At 61.4% G+C, this 16,918-nt stretch overlaps 1 protein-coding gene across 1 annotated transcript in view; it reads left to right on the forward strand.

Annotated features, from left to right (window-relative positions):
• Positions 1–16,918, forward strand: part of RELL2 (RELT like 2) — a 17,887-nt gene continuing 969 nt past the window's right edge. The window contains exons 1-7 of the mRNA XM_064161468.1: positions 1–570; positions 1,257–1,470; positions 2,662–2,727; positions 2,806–2,872; positions 5,799–5,987; positions 14,064–14,598; positions 16,820–16,862. Of these exons, the coding sequence (XP_064017538.1) occupies positions 1,263–1,470; positions 2,662–2,727; positions 2,806–2,872; positions 5,799–5,987; positions 14,064–14,598; positions 16,820–16,861 (1,107 nt within the window). The 5' untranslated portion in view covers positions 1–570; positions 1,257–1,262 and the 3' untranslated portion in view covers position 16,862. The remainder of the gene's footprint in view (positions 571–1,256; positions 1,471–2,661; positions 2,728–2,805; positions 2,873–5,798; positions 5,988–14,063; positions 14,599–16,819; positions 16,863–16,918) is intronic.

Raw genomic sequence — 16,918 nt, forward strand, 5'->3', positions numbered from 1 at the left:
GAGGAGAGGAGAGGAGAGGAGAGGAGAGGAGAGGAGAGGAGAGGAGAGGAGAGGAGGAGAGGAGAGGAAGAGAGGAAGGAGGAGAGGAGAGAAAAGAGGAGAGGAGAGAAAAAAAGGAGGAGAGGAGAGAAGAGGACAGGAAAGAGGAGATCACAGGAAAGAAGAGAGGAGAGAAAAGAGGATAGGAGAATAAAAAAGGAGAGGAGAGGAGAGGAGAGGAGAGGAGAGGAGAGGAGAGGAGAGGAGAGGAGAGGAGAGGAGAGGAGAGGAGAGGAGAGGAGAGGAGAGGAGAGGAGAGGAGAGGAGAGGAGAGGAGAAAGGAAAGGGAAGGAGAAAGGAAAGGAGAGGAAAGGAAAGGGAAGGGGAGGAAAGGAGAAAGGAAAGGGAAGGAGAAAGGAAAGGAGAGGAGAGGAAAGGAAAGGGAAGAGGAAAGCAGAGGAGAAGAGAGGGCAGCGGAGCCGGGAGGCCGGAGGATGCTGGCGGCGGCGGGCAGCCGCAGGGATGCGGGGTTGCTAGGAGGCAGGTGAAGGTGAAGAGGAGAACGCTGCGGAGAACCGGCCGCAGGCCCAGGTACCACCGCGGCGGCGGCGGCGGCGGCGGCTGCGGGGACAAGGGGGCGGAGGGGGAACGACGCTGGCGAGCGGGTGGCCAAGATTTGAGCCTCCCCGGCAAAGGCCAGGGGGTGGGGAGGAGGTGTGCGGGAAGGGAGCCGGCGGGGCTGTGAGGGCAGGCGATGCGGGAGCCGGCAGCCGGCCCGGCCCTTCGGCAGCCCCCAGCCGCCGCTCCCCGCCCGCCGCTGCCCTTGCCGGTGGCGGCCTGCGGCTGTGAGTCGGGAGGGGATGGGCGAGGGGAGGATGCTGCGCTGCCCGCACGGGGCCGGCGGGGTGATGCCGCAGAGCCCCCGGGGGGAGCCCCGGGCAGAGGTGCCCTTGGGAAGCCGCTCGCCAAGGCTGGGCTGGAGCCGCAGCCCCTGGCCTGAGGGATGCTGCTGCTGCTGCTGCTGCTGCTGCTGCCCTTGGGATGCCTCTCGCCGGCTGCGTGCGGGGCAGCGATGTCCTTGGGAGGCTCTGCCAAGCCCCCTCCAGCCTGCCCTCTTGCCCCGTGAAGGAGCCCCCCCCCGAGCCAGCAGCCGGCTCTAAGCCGGGGTGGATGGGAGGAAGAAGAGGAGGGGGAGGAGGAGGAGGATGGGGCCAGCGAAGCCGGGCGCAGGGGCGAGCGCTGAGCTCTCCGGCTCCCTGTCCCCTCCTGTCTCCTAGAGCCGCATGTCAGACCAGCACAGCACCAACAATGGGGAGTCAGACCCCCAGCACAGCCTCTCCATGGTCTTCCTCGTGGTCCTGGTCTTCTTCATCATGGGGCTGGTGGGGTTCCTCATCTGCCACGTCCTGAAGAAGAAGGGGTACCGCTGCCGCACCTCCCGCGACCAGCTCGACCCAGACACCAGAGATGTGCTGGCAGAGCTCCAGGCCAGTGAGTACTGGGGGCTCACTGGGGGCTCACTGGGGTGCTGGGGGCTCACTGGGGTGCTGGGGGCTCGCTGGGGAGATGGAGTCTCGCTGGGGAGTTGGGGGCTCGACGGTCAAACGGGGACACACTGGGATGTGCAGTTCTGGGCTCCTCAATTCAAGAGAGGTGTTGAGGTACTGGAAGGTATCCAGAGAAGGGCAGCAAGGCTGGGGCCAGGCAGAGAGGGAGCTGGGGGTGGTGGGAGAGAGCAGCTGAAGAGGAGGCAGGGACCTGGCCAGGCTGCATGGGTGGGCAGAGGCCAAGGGCAGGAGACTGAAGCAGGCCAAGGGCAGGTTGTGCACTTTGGCCACAAGAAGCCCAAGCAGCACTGCAGGCTGGGGCCAGAGGGGCTGAGAGCAGGCAGGCAGAGAGGGCCCTGGGGGTGGTGTGAGAGAGGAGCTGCAGAGGAGGCAGCAGTGTGGCCAGGTGGGCAGCAGAGGCACTGGCATCCTGGGCTGGCTGAGGAGCAGTGTGGGCAGCAGGAGCAGGGAGGTTCTTGTGCCCCTGTGCTCAGCACTGCTCAGGCCAGCCCTGGAGTGCTGTGTCCAGCTCTGGGCTCCTCCCTTGCAGAGAGCTGCTGAGGTGCTGGAAGGTCTTGAGAGAAGGGCAGCAAGGCTGGGGAGGGGCCTGGAGCACAGCCCTGTGAGGAGAGGCTGAGGGAGCTGGGGGGGTGCAGCCTGCAGCAGAGGAGCCTCAGGGCAGAGCTGGTTGCTGCCTGCAGCTGCCTGCAGGGAGGCTGTAGCCAGGTGGGGTTGGGCTCTGGTGCCAGGCAGGCAGCAGCAGCAGAAGGGGCCCCAGGCTGCAGCTGTGGCAGGGCAGGTTGGGGCTGGCTGTGAGGAGGAAGCTGCTGGCAGAGAGAGTGATTGGCACTGGAATGGGCTGCCCAGGGAGGGGGTGGAGTGGCCGTGGCTGGAGGGGTTGGAGCCAAGGCTGGCTGGGCACTGAGTGCCATGGGCTGGTTGGCTGGGCAGGGCTGGGTGCTAGGCTGGGCTGGGGGAGCTTGGAGCTCTCTGCCAGCCTGCTGGGATCTATGAGTCTGTGGTTCTATGAGTCTCTGACTCTCTCAGCTCTCTGTCAGCCTGGCTGCTCCTGGGGAGGGACTGCTGAGCTGAGTGGCCACATCCCAGCCCTCAGAGCCAGGTTTGCTCTTTCCAGATGAAGAGGAGGAGCTGAACGAGGACACAGTGGAGAAGATCGTGAGGTGCATCATCCAAAATGAAGGTGAGACTGGCCCAGGGGCTGGCCTGGAGCTGTGCTGAGCCCTTGGGCTGACCTCTTTCCTTCTCCATCTCTCTTCAGCAAATGCTGAGGCCCTCAAGGAGATGCTGGGGGACAACGAAGGGGACATCCCAGTGCCAGTGCCTAGGTAAGGCTCCTGCAGGGTGGGAGCAGCTCTGCTGTGAGCACAGGCAGAGGGAGCTGGGGGTGTGCAGCCTGCAGAGGAGGAAACCCTGGAGGGACCTCAGAGCTACCTTCCAATGCCTGAAGGGGTCCTACAGGAAGGCTGCAGAGGGACTTCTTGTGAGGGGGTCTTGAGACAGGCCAAGGGGGAATGGTTAGAAGCTGAGGGAGAGCAGGGTCAGAGTGGAGCTCAGGGAGGAGAACAGCAGGAGGAAGAGCAGGGTGAGAGTGGAGCTGAGGCAGAAGAGGAGCAGGAGGAAGAGCAGGGTCAGAGTGGAGCTGATGAAGGAGATCAGGAGGAGGAAGAGCAGGGTCAGAGTGGAGCTGAGGCAGAAGATGAGCAGGAGGAAGAGCAGGGTCAGAGTGGAGCTGAGGCAGAAGATGAGCAGGAGGAAGAGCAGGGTGAGAGTGGAGCTGAGGCAGAAGATGAGCAGGAGGAAGAGCAGGATCAGAGTGGAGCTGAGGCAGAAGATGAGCAGGAGGAAGAGCAGGGTGAGAGTGGAGCTGAGGGAGTAGCTCAGCAGGAGGAAGAGCAGGGTGAGAGTGGAGCTGAGGCAGAAGATGAGCAGGAGGAAGAGCAGGGTGAGAGTGGAGCTGAGGCAGAAGATGAGCAGGAGGAAGAGCAGGGTGAGAGTGGAGCTGAGGCAGAAGATGAGCAGGAGGAAGAGCAGGGTCAGAGTGGAGCTGAGGGAGGAGAACAGCAGGAGGAAGAGCAGGGTCAGAGTGGAGCTGAGGCAGAAGATGAGCAGGAGGAAGAGCAGGGTCAGAGTGGAGCTCAGGCAGAAGATGAGCAGGAGGAAGAGCAGGGTCAGAGTGCAGCTGTTGGAGGAGATCAGGAGGAGGAAGAGCAGGCTCAGAGTGGAGCTGAGGCAGAAGATGAGCAGGAGGAAGAGCAGGGTCAGAGTGGAGCTGATGAAGGAGATCAGGAGGAGGAAGAGCAGGCTCAGAGTGGAGCTGAGGGAGGAGAACAGCAGGAGGAAGAGCAGGGTCAGAGTGGAGCTGGGGCAGAAGATGAGCAAGAGGAAGAGCAGGGTCAGAGTGGAGCTGAGGCAGAAGATGAGCAGGAGGAAGAGCAGGGTCAGAGTGGAGCTGAGGCAGAAGATGAGCAGGAGGAAGAGCAGGGTGAGAGTGGAGCTGAGGCAGAAGATGAGCAGGAGGAAGAGCAGGGTCAGAGTGGAGCTGAGGCAGAAGATGAGCAGGAGGAAGAGCAGGGTGAGAGTGGAGCTGAGGCAGAAGAGGAGCAGGAGGAAGAGCAGGGTCAGAGTGGAGCTGAGGGAGGAGAACATCAGGAGGAAGAGCAGGGTGAGAGTGGAGCTGAGGCAGAAGATGAGCAGGAGGAAGAGCAGGGTCAGAGTGGAGCTGAGGCAGAAGATGAGCAGGAGGAAGAGCAGGGTCAGAGTGCAGCTGTTGGAGGAGATCAGGAGGAGGAAGAGCAGGCTCAGAGTGGAGCTGAGGGAGGAGATCAGGAGGAGGAAGAGCAGGGTCAGAGTGGAGCTGAGGCAGAAGATGAGCAGGAGGAAGAGCAGGCTCAGAGTGGAGCTGAGGGAGGAGAACAGCAGGAGGAAGAGCAGGGTCAGAGTGCAGCTGTTGGAGGAGATCAGGAGGAGGAAGAGCAGGCTCAGAGTGGAGCTGAGGGAGGAGATCAGGAGGAGGAAGAGCAGGGTCAGAGTGGAGCTGATGAAGGAGATCAGGAGGAGGAAGAGCAGGCTCAGAGTGGAGCTGAGGGAGGAGAACAGCAGGAGGAAGAGCAGGGTCAGAGTGGAGCTGGGGCAGAAGATGAGCAGGAGGAAGAGCAGGGTCAGAGTGGAGCTGAGGCAGAAGATGAGCAGGAGGAAGAGCAGGGTCAGAGTGGAGCTGAGGCAGAAGATGAGCAGGAGGAAGAGCAGGGTGAGAGTGGAGCTGAGGCAGAAGATGAGCAGGAGGAAGAGCAGGGTCAGAGTGGAGCTGAGGCAGAAGATGAGCAGGAGGAAGAGCAGGGTCAGAGTGGAGCTGAGGGAGTAGCTCAGCAGGAGGAAGAGCAGGGTCAGAATGGAGCTGAGGCAGAAGATGAGCAGGAGGAAGAGCAGGGTCAGAGTGGAGCTGAGGCAGAAGATGAGCAGGAGGAAGAGCAGGGTCAGAGTGGAGCTCAGGCAGAAGATGAGCAGGAGGAAGAGCAGGGTCAGAGTGGAGCTGAGTGAAGATGAGCAGGAGGAAGAGCAGGGTCAGAGTGGAGCTGAGTGAAGATGAGCAGGAGGAAGAGCAGGGTCAGAGTGGAGCTGAGTGAAGATGAGCAGGAGGAAGAGCAGGGTCAGAGTGGATCTGAGGCAGAAGATGAGCAGGAGGAAGAGCAGGGTCAGAGTGGAGCTGAGGCAGAAGATGAGCAGGAGGAAGAGCAGGGTCAGAGTGGAGCTGAGGGAGTAGCTCAGCAGGAGGAAGAGCAGGGTCAGAGTGGAGCTGAGTGAAGATGAGCAGGAGGAAGAGCAGGGTCAGAGTGGAGCTGAGTGAAGATGAGCAGGAGGAAGAGCAGGGTCAGAGTGGATCTGAGGCAGAAGATGAGCAGGAGGAAGAGCAGGGTCAGAGTGGAGCAGCAGGAGGGTGCTGAGGCTCTGGCTCAGGCTGCCCAGGCTGGCTGTGGCTGCCTCCTCCCCGGGGCTGCTCAAGGCCAGGCTGGATGGGTCTAGAGCAGGTGTCCCTGCCCGGGGCAGCAGGCACCCAGTGGACAATGTCTGAGGTCCCTCCCAGCCACGCTCTGCTTCTCTGCTTGCTGCACCCCAGAGCCCACGGGAGGAGCTCTTCCTCCCTCCTCTGCTCACAGCAGGTCCCCTGCAGAGCTGCTGCTCCTCCTGCAGCAGGGCTGGGACCTGTCCCCTGCACCACCCAACCTCTCCTGTGTGTCCTTCTCCTCCCTGCAGCCTTTGTCCTCACCGGAACAGCCAGGATGGGGCCCCCCCACACCACCACACCGTTCACCTGGGCTCCACCCAGGCCCCCTGCATCCACTGCAGCAGGAGGAAGAGGCCCCCCCTGCACCGCCAGGGCCGCTCCAAGGAAGGCAAAGGCAGGATGCACCCCGGGGAAACCACTGTCTTCTCAGTGGGCAGGTACTCAGCACCCCCACACAGCCCTGCTGCTCTGCCTGCTGCCCTGCCTGCTGCTCTGCCTGCTGCTCTGCCTGCTGCTCAGCAGCCCCTCTTGCAACAGGGCTGTGGAGGGGCTGGAGAGTGTCCAGAGCAGGGCCAGGAGGATGCTCAGAGGCTGCAGCAGCTCTGCTGTGAGCACAGCCTGAAAGAGTTGGGGCTGTGCAGGCTGGAGCAGAGGAGGCTCCCAGGGGACCTTCTTGTGGCCTGCCAGGACCTGAAGGGGGCTCCAAAAAAGCTGGGAGGGACTTTTGAGGGTGTGAGGGAGTGGCAGGAGTGGGGGGGATGGAGCAGAGCTGGAGGTGGGGAGAGTGAGGCTGGAGGTGAGGAGGAGGTTGTTGAGCAGGAGAGTGGTGAGAGGCTGGAATGGGTTGCCCAGGGAGGGGGTTGAGGCCCCATGGCTGGAGGTGTTTGAGGCCAGGCTGGCTGAGGCTGTGTGCAGCCTGCTCTAGGGTAGGGTGTCCCTGGACATGGCAGGGGTTGGCACTGCCTGCTCCTTGTGCTCCCTTCCAGCCCTGCCTGGTTCTACAGTTCTATGAGTCCATGCTTTATGAGTCTATGGTTCTGGGGTTCTATGAGTGTGTGATTCACTGAGCCTCTGGTGCTGGGTTCTAGGGGTCTGTGGTTCTGTGATTCTGTGGTTCTGTGAGTCTATGGCTCTATGGCTCTAGGAGTCTATGAATCTATGGTTCTATGCTTCTAGGGCTCTATGGCTCTATGAGTCTATGGTTCTATGATTCTAGGGCTCTATGGGTCTATGGCTCTATGGCTCTATGATTCTATGGTTCTAGGGCCCTATGAGTCTATGGTTCTATGGTTCTAGGGCTCTATGGTTCTATGAGCCTATGGTTTTATGGCTATGGCTATGATTCTATGGTTTTATGGCTCTATGATTCTATGGCTCTAGGGCTGTATGATTCTATGGCTCTGGGGCTCTATGATTCTGGGGCTCTATGATTCTATGGCTCTATGATTCTATGGCTCTGGGGCTCTATGATCCTATGGCTCCATGATCCTATGGCTCTATGATTCTATGGCTCTGGGGCTCTATGATTCTGTGGCTCTATGATTCCATGGTTCTGTGGCTCTATGATTCTATGGTTCTATGGCTCTGGGACTCTATGATTCTGTGGCTCTATGGCTCTATGATTCTATGGCTCTGGGGCTCTATGATCCTATGGCTCTATGATTCTATGGCTCTGGGGCTCTATGATTCTATGGCTCTATGGTTCTATGGCTCCGGGGCTCTATGATCCTATGGCTCTATGGTTCTATGGCTCTGGGGCTCTCTGATTCTATGGCTCTATGATTCTATGGTTTTATGGCTCTATGGTTCTATGGCTCTATTATTCTATGGCTCTGGGGCTCTATGATCCTGTGGCTCTATGATTCTATGGCTCTGGGGCTCTATGATCCTATGGCTCTATGGTTCTATGGCTCTGGGGCTCTATGATTCTATGGCTCTATGATTCCATGGCTCTGGGGCTCTATGATTCTATAGCTCTGGAGCTCTATGATTCTATGGCTCTGGGGCTCTATGATTCTGGGGCTCTATGATTCCATGGCTCTGGGGCTCTATGATTCTATGGCTCTATGATTCTATGGCTCTATGGTTCTGGGGCTCTATGATTCTATGGCTCTATGATTCTATGGCTCTATGTTTCTATGGCTCTATGGTTCTTTGGTTCTATGGTTCTATGGCTCTATGATTCTATGGCTCTATGGTTCTGGGGCTCTATGGCTCTGGGGCTCTATGGCTCTATGGTTCTATGGCTCTGGGGCTCTATGATTCTGTGGTTCTATGGTTCTGTGGCTCTGTGGTTCTCTGAGTCTATGGTTCTATGTTTCTGTGGTTCTCTGTTTCTATGACTCCATGCCCATGGAGTCTTCTCAGCTCCCCAGGTCCTTGCCCAGTGCCAGGCAGCCTCTTGCCTTCCCCTCTTTAGGTGCCCCAGTGGCAGCTGTGGAGGTTCTGAGGAGCCAGGTGGCAATAGCTGTGTGGCAGGTGGAGGTTCAGCAGTGGCTTCCCTCCTCCTTGAGAAGGTGACTCAAGCCTGAGCTGTGCTGCTGACTCAGTGCTGGGCAGAGCCCCAGATCCATGGAGCAGTGAGTGGCTGGAGAGCAGCCCTGAGGAGAGGCACTTGGGGGTGCTGCTGGAGGAGAAGCTCCACAGGAGCCAGCAGTGTGCACTTGCAGCCCAGAGAGCCAAGCAGAGCCTGGGCTGCAGAAGCAAAATTGTGGCCAGCAGGGCCAGGGAGGGGATTCTGCCCCTCTGCTCTGCTCTGCTCTGCTGAGACCCCACCTGGAGTCCTGCATCCAGCTCTGGAGCCCCTGGGCCAAGAGGGCTGTGGAGATGCTGGAGAGTGTCCAGAGCAGGGCCAGGAGGATGCTCAGAGGCTGCAGCAGCTCTGCTGTGAGCACAGACTGGAAGAGTTGGGGCTGTGCAGGCTGGAGCAGAGGAGGCTCCCAGGTGACCTTCTTGTGGCCTGCCAGGAGCTGAAGGGGGCTACAAAAAAGCTGGGGAGGGACTTTTGAGGGTGTGAGGGAGTGGCAGGAGTGGAGGGAATGGAGCAAAGCTGGAGGTGGGGAGAGTGAGGCTGGAGGTGAGGAGGAAGTTGTTGAGCAGGAGGGTGGTGAGAGCCTGGAATGGGTTGCCCAGGGAGGGGGTTGAGGCCCCATGGCTGGAGGTGTTTGAGGCCAGGCTGGCTGAGGCTGTGTGCAGCCTGCTCTAGGGTAGGGTGTCCCTGGGCATGGCAGGGGGTTGGCACTGCCTGCTTCTTGTGCTCCCTTCCAGCCCTGCCTGGTTCTGTGGCTCTGTGTCCTTTGTCCATGCTCAGGCTCCTCTCACTCACCTCCTGAGCTCTGGAGGTGTTCTCCTTTCCCAGAGGCTTCCCTCAGAGCTCTGCTTTCTCTCTTTGCCCCTGCCCATGCCCAGTGTCACATCCACCTCCTCCACAGGACAGTCACTCCTGGTCCTCTGAGGCTGCATTTGAACCTTCCACTGCCTGAAACTCCTTGCTCTGAGGTCCAGCTGCCCATGAGGCACAAAGTACCTCCCAAGCTGTGCTCCTGGCTTCTGCTGCCTCAGCTGCACCCCAGCAGAGCTCTTGCTGCCCGACTGGGACAAGACCCCCTGGGTCTGAGGCATCTTGTTAGGAAGGCAGGGAGGTGGCAGCAGCTCCTCAGGTGGCCTTGCAGCACCACCAGCACCAGAATGGCAGAGTGGCTGTGCCCCTCCAGCTCCTTGCCTGCCACCAGGGCTGTCATTAGATGACCCAGCAGGAATATGATGCTTAGGGGAGGGTCCCTGGCACTTCAAATGCTGTTCCACTCCCTGCTTGCTGTCACCTCAAGGGACTTGCTGAGCTTCCTGTGCTCAGTGACCCTCAGCACAACCTGCAGCCATGGCCCAGGTCACTTCATTCCCCAGCAGGAAGGCTGAGCACAGCCCAAGAGCTGTAGCAAAGTCTCCCAGGGCTCAGCTTGCCTCCTGCAGTGGTGACCTTGGGCAGGGTGTCAAGGGTGATGGATGGAGGTGACCTTGGGCAGGGTGCCAAGGATGATGGATGGAGGTGACCTTGGGCAGGGTGTCAAGGGTGATGGATGGAGGTGACCTTGGGCAGAGTGCCGAGGATGATGGATGGAGGTGACCTTGGGCAGGGTGCCAAGGGTGATGGATGGAGGTGACCTTGGGCAGGGTGATGAGGATGATGGATGGAGGTGACCTTGGGCAGGGTGATGAGGAGGATGGATGGAGGTGACCTTGGGCAGGGTGATGAGGAGGATGGATGGAGGTGACCTTGGGCAGAGTGCCAAGGGTGATGGATGGAGGTGACCTTGGGCAGAGTGCCAAGGGTGATGGATGGAAGTGACCTTGGGCAGGGTGCCAAGGAGAATGGATGGAGGTGACCTTGGGCAGGGTGATGAGGATGATGGATGGAGGTGACCTTGGGCAGGGTGCCAAGGATGATGGATGGAGGTGACCTTAGGCAGGGTGCCAAGGATGATGGATGGAGGTGACCTTGGGCAGGGTGTCAAGGGTGATGGATGGAGGTGACCTTGGGCAGGGTGTCAAGGGTGATGGATGGAGGTGACCTTGGGCAGGGTGCCAAGGGTGATGGATGGAGGTGACCTTGGGCAGGGTGATGAGGATGATGGATGGAGGTGACCTTGGGCAGGGTGATGAGGAGGATGGATGGAGGTGACCTTGGGCAGGGTGATGAGGAGGATGGATGGAGGTGACCTTGGGCAGAGTGCCAAGGGTGATGGATGGAGGTGACCTTGGGCAGAGTGCCAAGGGTGATGGATGGAAGTGACCTTGGGCAGGGTGCCAAGGAGAATGGATGGAGGTGACCTTGGGCAGGGTGATGAGGATGATGGATGGAGGTGACCTTGGGCAGGGTGCCAAGGATGATGGATGGAGGTGACCTTAGGCAGGGTGCCAAAGATGATGGATGGAGGTGACCTTGGGCAGGGTGCCAAGGAGGATGGATGGAGGTTACCTTGGGCAGGGTGATGAGGATGATGGATGGAGGTGACCTTGGGCAGAGTGCCAAGGGTGATGGATGGAGGTGACCTTGGGCAGGGTGCCAAGGATGATGGATGGAGGTGACCTTGGGCAGGGTGCCAAGGGTGATGGATGGAGGTGACCTTGGGCAGGGTGCCAAGGGTGATGGATGGAGGTGACCTTGGGCAGGGTGCCAAGGGTGATGGATGGAGGTGACCTTGGGCAGGGTGCCAAGGGTGATGGATGGAGGTGACCTTGGGCAGGGTGCCAAGGGTGATGGATGGAGGTGACCTTGGGCAGGGTGCCAAGGATGATGGATGGAGGTGACCTTGGGCAGGGTGCCAAGGGTGATGGATGGAGGTGACCTTGGGCAGGGTGCCAAGCAGCTCCTGGGCTTTTGTGGCCACCTTGCTGAGCCACAAAGCTCTGCTGTGGTCAGATCCTGCAGGGGCTCTTCAGTCAAAGCCTAAAGCTTGATGAAGGAGAGGTCCAGAATGCAGCTGCAGCAAGGCTCAGCCCTTGACTGAATACTCATTGGAGCCTCTGAGTAGGTGTCCCTTGAGGTGAGTGTAGGAAGTCCCTGGAGGTGACACCAAGAGGTCATTTAAGTAGGTGAGGCTGCACACTGTGGTCTGGAAAGGTCCAGAATGCTGCTCTGACCCACACCATGCAGCTGCAGCAAGGCTCAGCCCTTGACTGAGGACTCACTGGAGCCTCTGAGCAGGTGTCCCTTGAGGTGAGTGCAGGTAGTCCCTGGAGGTGACACCAAGAGGTCACCTCAGGAGGTAAAGCTGCATGGTGTGGTCTGGAGAGGTCCAGAATGCCTCTCTGGCCCACACCATGCAGCTGCAGCAAGGCTCAGCCCTTGACTGAAGACCTGTTCATGCTGATGCTGTCCCCGTGGGTGTCACAGGGGTCTGGGTTCTTCCAGTGTCACTGCAGGGAGGTGAACTGGGGAGGGAGGGGGACCTCTGTAGGGGGACATCCTGAACCTTCCCACCCTCATCTCCAGCCAAGATGACACCTTCTGGACAGCAGCAGCCCCTGGCTTCCTCTCTGCCACTCAGCCAGGCTGGGACAGGCTGAGTTGGGCAGGAAGCAGTGGAATGAAACTCAGCAAGGGCAAGGCAGAGTCTGGCCCCTGGGCAAGGACAGCCCCAAGGAGCAGCAGAGGTTGGCACTGAGTCGTTGGAAGGCAGCAGAGGGGAGAAGGACCTGGGGGTGCTGGTGGGTGGGAGGGTGCCCAGGAGCCAGCAGTGTGCTCTGGGGGCCAGGAGGGGCAATGCCATCCGGGGGGGGGGCTAGAAGGGCTGTGGTGAGCAGGTCCAGAGAGGTTCTGCTGCCCCTCTGCTCTGCCCTGCTGAGGCCACAGCTGGAGTCCTGTGTCCAGCTCTGGGCCCCCAGGTGCAGAGGGACACAGAACTGCTGGAGAGAGTCCAGCACAGAGCCACAAAGGGAAGGGAAGGGAAGGGAAGGGAAGGGAAGGGAAGGGAAGGGAAGGGAAGGGAAGGGAAGGGAAGGGAAGGGAAGGGAAGGGAAGGGAAGGGAAGGGAAGGGAAGGGAAGGGAAGGGAAGGAAGGGAAGGGAAGGGAAGGGAAGGGAAGGGAAGGGAAGGAAGGGAAGGGAAGGGAAGGGAAGGGCAGGGCTCTGTCAGGAGCAGAGCCTGAGGGAGCTGGGGCTGGGAGCTGGGAGAGGAGCAGCTGAGAGGTGACCTCAGCAGTGGCTATGAAGATGTGCAGGTGAGTGGCAGGAGCTGCAGCCAGGCTGTGCTGGGAGATGCCAGTGCCAGCACAAGGGGCACTGGGTGGCAGCTGAGCCCTAGGAAGCTCCATGGGGGCAGGAGGAGGAGTTTTTGCCCTGTGAGGGTGGCAGAAGCCTGGCACAGGCTGCCCAGGGGGGCTGTGGAGTCTCCCTCTCTGCAGCTCTCCAGCCCCCACCTGGCTGTGTTGCTGTGTGAGCTGCTCTGGGGGCTGCTGCCCTGGCAGGGCTTGGCCTGGAGGAGCTCTGCAGCTCCCTGCCAGCCCCTGGCACTCTGGCTCAGTGGTTCTGCCTCTTCGATCACATTGGGTGATTCTGTGCTCCACAACCTCCCTGGGCTACCTGTGCCAGGGTCTCACCACCCTCACTCTAAAGAACTTGTTGCCTGCCAACATCTGTCTTTTCTCCTGATGGCAGCCAGTCACTGGCCACAAGGTCCATGCAGCTCTCCATGGCCTCATCCCTTTGTCACCAGGCTTAGCTGGTTCATACTTCACCTTCTGAATCAAGACCTGAGCTTCTGTACTGACTCCTGGCCAAGCAGGATCCATCTCAGAGCATTCCTGGCAGCTGCAGGGAGGACACTGCTGGGCAGTGCAGAGATCAGTGTTGGACACTGCAGAGATCAGTGCTGGGCAGTGAAGAGATCAGTGCTGGGCACAGTCCTGGTCAGTGTCTTTATGGATGATCTGGAGCAGGGACTGAGTGCAGCAGCAGGGAGTGTGCAGCTGGCACCAAGCTAGGAGCAGTGTGGAGCTGCTGGAGGGGAGCAGAGCCCTGCAGAGGGACCTGGGCAGGCTGCAGGGGTGGGCAGAGGCCAAGGGCAGGAGACTGAAGCAGGCCAAGGGCAGGTTGTGCACTTTGGCCACAAGAAGCCCAAGCAGCACTGCAGGCTGGGGCCAAAGGGGCTGAGAGCAGGCAGGCAGAGAGGGCCCTGGGGGTGGTGTGAGAGAGGAGCTGCAGAGGAGGCAGCAGTGCCCAGGTGGGCAGCAGAGGCACTGGCACCCTGGGCTGGCTGAGGAGCAGTGTGGGCAGCAGGAGCAGGGAGGTTCTTGTGCCCCTGTGCTCAGCACTGCTCAGGCCAGCCCTGGAGTGCTGTGTCCAGCTCTGGGCTCCTCCCTTGCAGAGAGCTGCTGAGGTGCTGGAAGGTGTTGAGAGAAGGGCAGCAAGGCTGGGGAGGGGCCTGGAGCAGCAGCCCTGTGAGGAGAGGCTGAGGGAGCTGGGGGGGTGCAGCCTGCAGCAGAGGAGGCCTCAGGGCAGAGCTGATTGCTGCCTGCAGCTGCCTGCAGGGAGGCTGTAGCCAGGTGGGGTTGGGCTCTGGTGCCAGGCAGGCAGCAGCAGCAGAAGGGGCCCCAGGCTGCAGCTGTGGCAGGGCAGGTTGGGGCTGGCTGTGAGGAGGAAGCTGCTGGCAGAGAGAGTGATTGGCACTGGAATGGGCTGCCCAGGGAGGGGGTGGAGTGGCCGTGGCTGGAGGGGTTGGAGCCAAGGCTGGCTGGGCACTGAGTGCCATGGGCTGGTTGGTTGGGCAGGGCTGGGTGCCAGGCTGGGCTGGGGCAGCTTGGAGCTCGCTGCCAATCTGGATGATTCTATCATTCTCTGATCAATTTGGGTCCCTGCCAACCCTCTGCCATCTGATCTGATCCCTTCCAGCCCCTGGCACATCCTCTGAATGCTCTGATCCAACGCTGGAGCCGCAGGCAAGCTGCAAACGCAGCTGATGGAGAGGAGGGGGAAGGATTTTGACGCTTCCTTCTTCCCTCCCCGCTCCTTCCCAGGTTCCGTGTCACACACATCGGGAAGAAGCCACCCTCGCAGGAGCAGCAGGACGGGCCCCTGCCCGCCGCCAGCCGCCAGCCCAGCACGGAGGAGCTGGAGCGCAGCAGCGAGCGGCTGCAGCCGGAGCGGGCTCGCAACGGGACTGTCCCCACGGGCGGGCTGCAGAACGGAACCCTCCCGAAAGGTGCCCAGAGCGGCAAAGGTGGCGAGCAGAGCCTCTCCACCACCCCAAACACACCGGCCAGCTCCGGCCCCCGCTCCAGCCGGCGGTCGGGCAAAGGCTCGCCGCAGGATGCTGGCACCGCTCCTGGCAGTGCCAGCCGCCAGCGCAAGCTGCTGAGCCGCCAGCGGCTGCTGGGAGGGTCGAGCCCCAGCATCCCGGGAGAGCTGGCGCTGGAGGAGACCGGACTGGGCTCGGCGGATGAGGTGTCGGACATCCACGGGAGCCTGAGCCTGCAGGAGCAGCCCGAGGAGCTGGCGAGGGAAGGAGGCAGCAGGAGGCAGCTGCCCGCGGGGGAGGATGCGGGGCAGCAGGTAGGTGCCCTTGTCCCCTGCCCTGCGCCCCCCGCCACAACCCCCCTGGGCTGGAGGGTTTGGGGGCTTAGGGCACAGCAGCCCACGTCCTGCTGCCAACCAGGCTAAGCAGGGTGAGGAGAGGCTGAGGCTAAGGCTGGGCATGGAGCCTGCCCTGCTCTGCCCACCCTGCCCTGTCCTGCCCACTCTGCCCTGCCCTGCTCTGCCCACCCTGCCCTGCTCTGCCCGCCCTGCCCTGCCCTGCCCGCCCTGCCCTGCTCTGCCCACCCTGCCCTGCTCTGCCCACCCTGCCCTGTCCTGCCCCCCCTGCCCTGCTCTGCCCGCCCTGCCCTGCCCTGCTCTGCCCGCCCTGCCCTGCTCTGCCCGCCCTGCCCTGCTCTGCCCGCCCTGCCCTGTCCTGCCCACCTTGCCCTGCTCTGCCCGCCCTGCCCTGCTCTGCCCGCCCTGCCCTGTCCTGCCCACCCTGCCCTGCCCTGCTCTGCCCGCCCTGCCCTGTCCTGTCCACCCTGCCCTGCTCCTGCCGACCCATTCTGGTGCCATCTCCTCACCTCTTTCCTAACGAGTGCCCCTGAGAACTCCCAGCCTGCTGGCACCGCACAGGCAGGAGAAGGCAGGGCACTGCTTGGCTCGGCTGGAAGATGACCCAGGCTGCCCAGGGAGGTGATGGAAGCCTCAGCCCTGGAGGGCTTTCAGGCCAGGCTGGATGTGGCTTTGAGCAACCTGATCTAGTGTGAGGTGTCCCTGCCCGTGGCAGGGTGAGGAGGGCAGGGGAGGGTTGGAGCTGGATGATCCTTGAGGGACTCTCCAGCCCCGACCATTCTGGGGTGCTGTGGTCTGGGGAGGATTTGGAGGTGCAAAGCTGGAGGTGAGCTGGCATTGAGCACTGCCAGGCCAGCCCCAGCCTGTCCTGGGCTGATCCCAGGGCAGCAGGGGGCAGGGAGGGGATTCTGCCCCTCTGCTCTGCTCTGCTCTGCTCTGCTCAGCTCTGCTCTGACCCCCCTGCAGTGCTGGGACAGCTCTGGAGTGCTCAGCACAGCACAGACCTGCTGAAGCAGGGCCAGAGGAGGGCACGGCAGGGCTGGCAGGGCTGGCAGGGCTCTGCTGTGAGGCCAGGCTGGGAGAGTTGGGCTTGGTCATCCTGGAGAAGAGAAGGCTCCAGAGAGACCTTCTGGTGGCCTTGCAGGGCTGAAAGGGGACAAGAAGAAAGCTGGGGACAGACTTTGAGCAGGTCCTGTTGGGCCAGGCCAAGGGGGGGATGGTTTGGAGCAGAAAGAGGGAGATTGAGAGTGGAGAGAAGGAGAAATGTTGGAGCCTGAGGGTGGGGAGAGCCTGGCCCAGGCTGCCCAGAGAGGTGGCAGATGCCCATCCCTGGCACCATCCCAGCTGAGGTGGTTTGGGGCTCTGTGAGCAGCCTGCTCTGGCTGCAGCTGTCCCTGCTGGCTGCAGTGAGGTTGTGCTGGGTGAGCTTTGGAGGTCTCTTCCCTCCCAAAGCCTTCCACAAGCCTCTGACCCCCTCTGCCTGCTGCTCTGCAGCCCCCAGCAGCCTTTCTTGCCTCCAAGCCCAGGGCATGGTGATGCCAACCTGGCTGCTCCTCGGTTGCTCTGCCTTGCCTGGGAGGTGCTGAGTGTGCCCAGGCCCCCCCTGGCTGCAGCTCTCTGAGCTCCCAACCTTCTACCAGCAGCACCCACGGCAGCACCCAGCACCCACAGCAGCACTGGCACCCACAGCAGCACCCAGCACCCACAGCAGCACTGGCACCCACAGCAGCACCCAGCACCCACAGCAGCACTGGCACCCACAGCAGCACCCAGCACCCACAGCAGCACTGACACCCACAGCAGCACCCAGCACCCACAGCAGCACTGGCACCCACAGCAGCACTGACACCCACAGCAGCACCCAGCACCCACAGCAGCACCCAGCACCCACAGCAGCACTGACACCCACAGCAGCACTGGCACCCACAGCAGCACTGACACCCACAGCAGCACTGGCACCCACAGCAGCACTGACACCCACAGCAGCACTGACACCCACAGCAGCACCCAGCACCCACAGTACCCCTGATGCCCACAGCACCCCTGGTGCCCACAGTACCCCTGATGCCCACGGCACCCCTGATGCCCACAGTACCCCTGATGCCCACGGCACCCCTGATGCCCACGGCACCCCTGATGCCCACGGCACCCCTGGTGCCCACTTCCCTCCTCCCTCCCACAGGAGCCCAGGAGCGCGGGGCAGGACCGAGGAGCGACTGTGTGAGGTGAGTGCTCGTCCCCAGCCCCTGCGGTGCCACTCAGGCTGGCACGGGGAGGGCAG

Source organism: Pogoniulus pusillus, chromosome 22, assembly GCF_015220805.1.
Source record: "Pogoniulus pusillus isolate bPogPus1 chromosome 22, bPogPus1.pri, whole genome shotgun sequence".
In the NCBI taxonomy this organism is placed as follows: Eukaryota; Metazoa; Chordata; class Aves; order Piciformes; family Lybiidae; genus Pogoniulus; species Pogoniulus pusillus.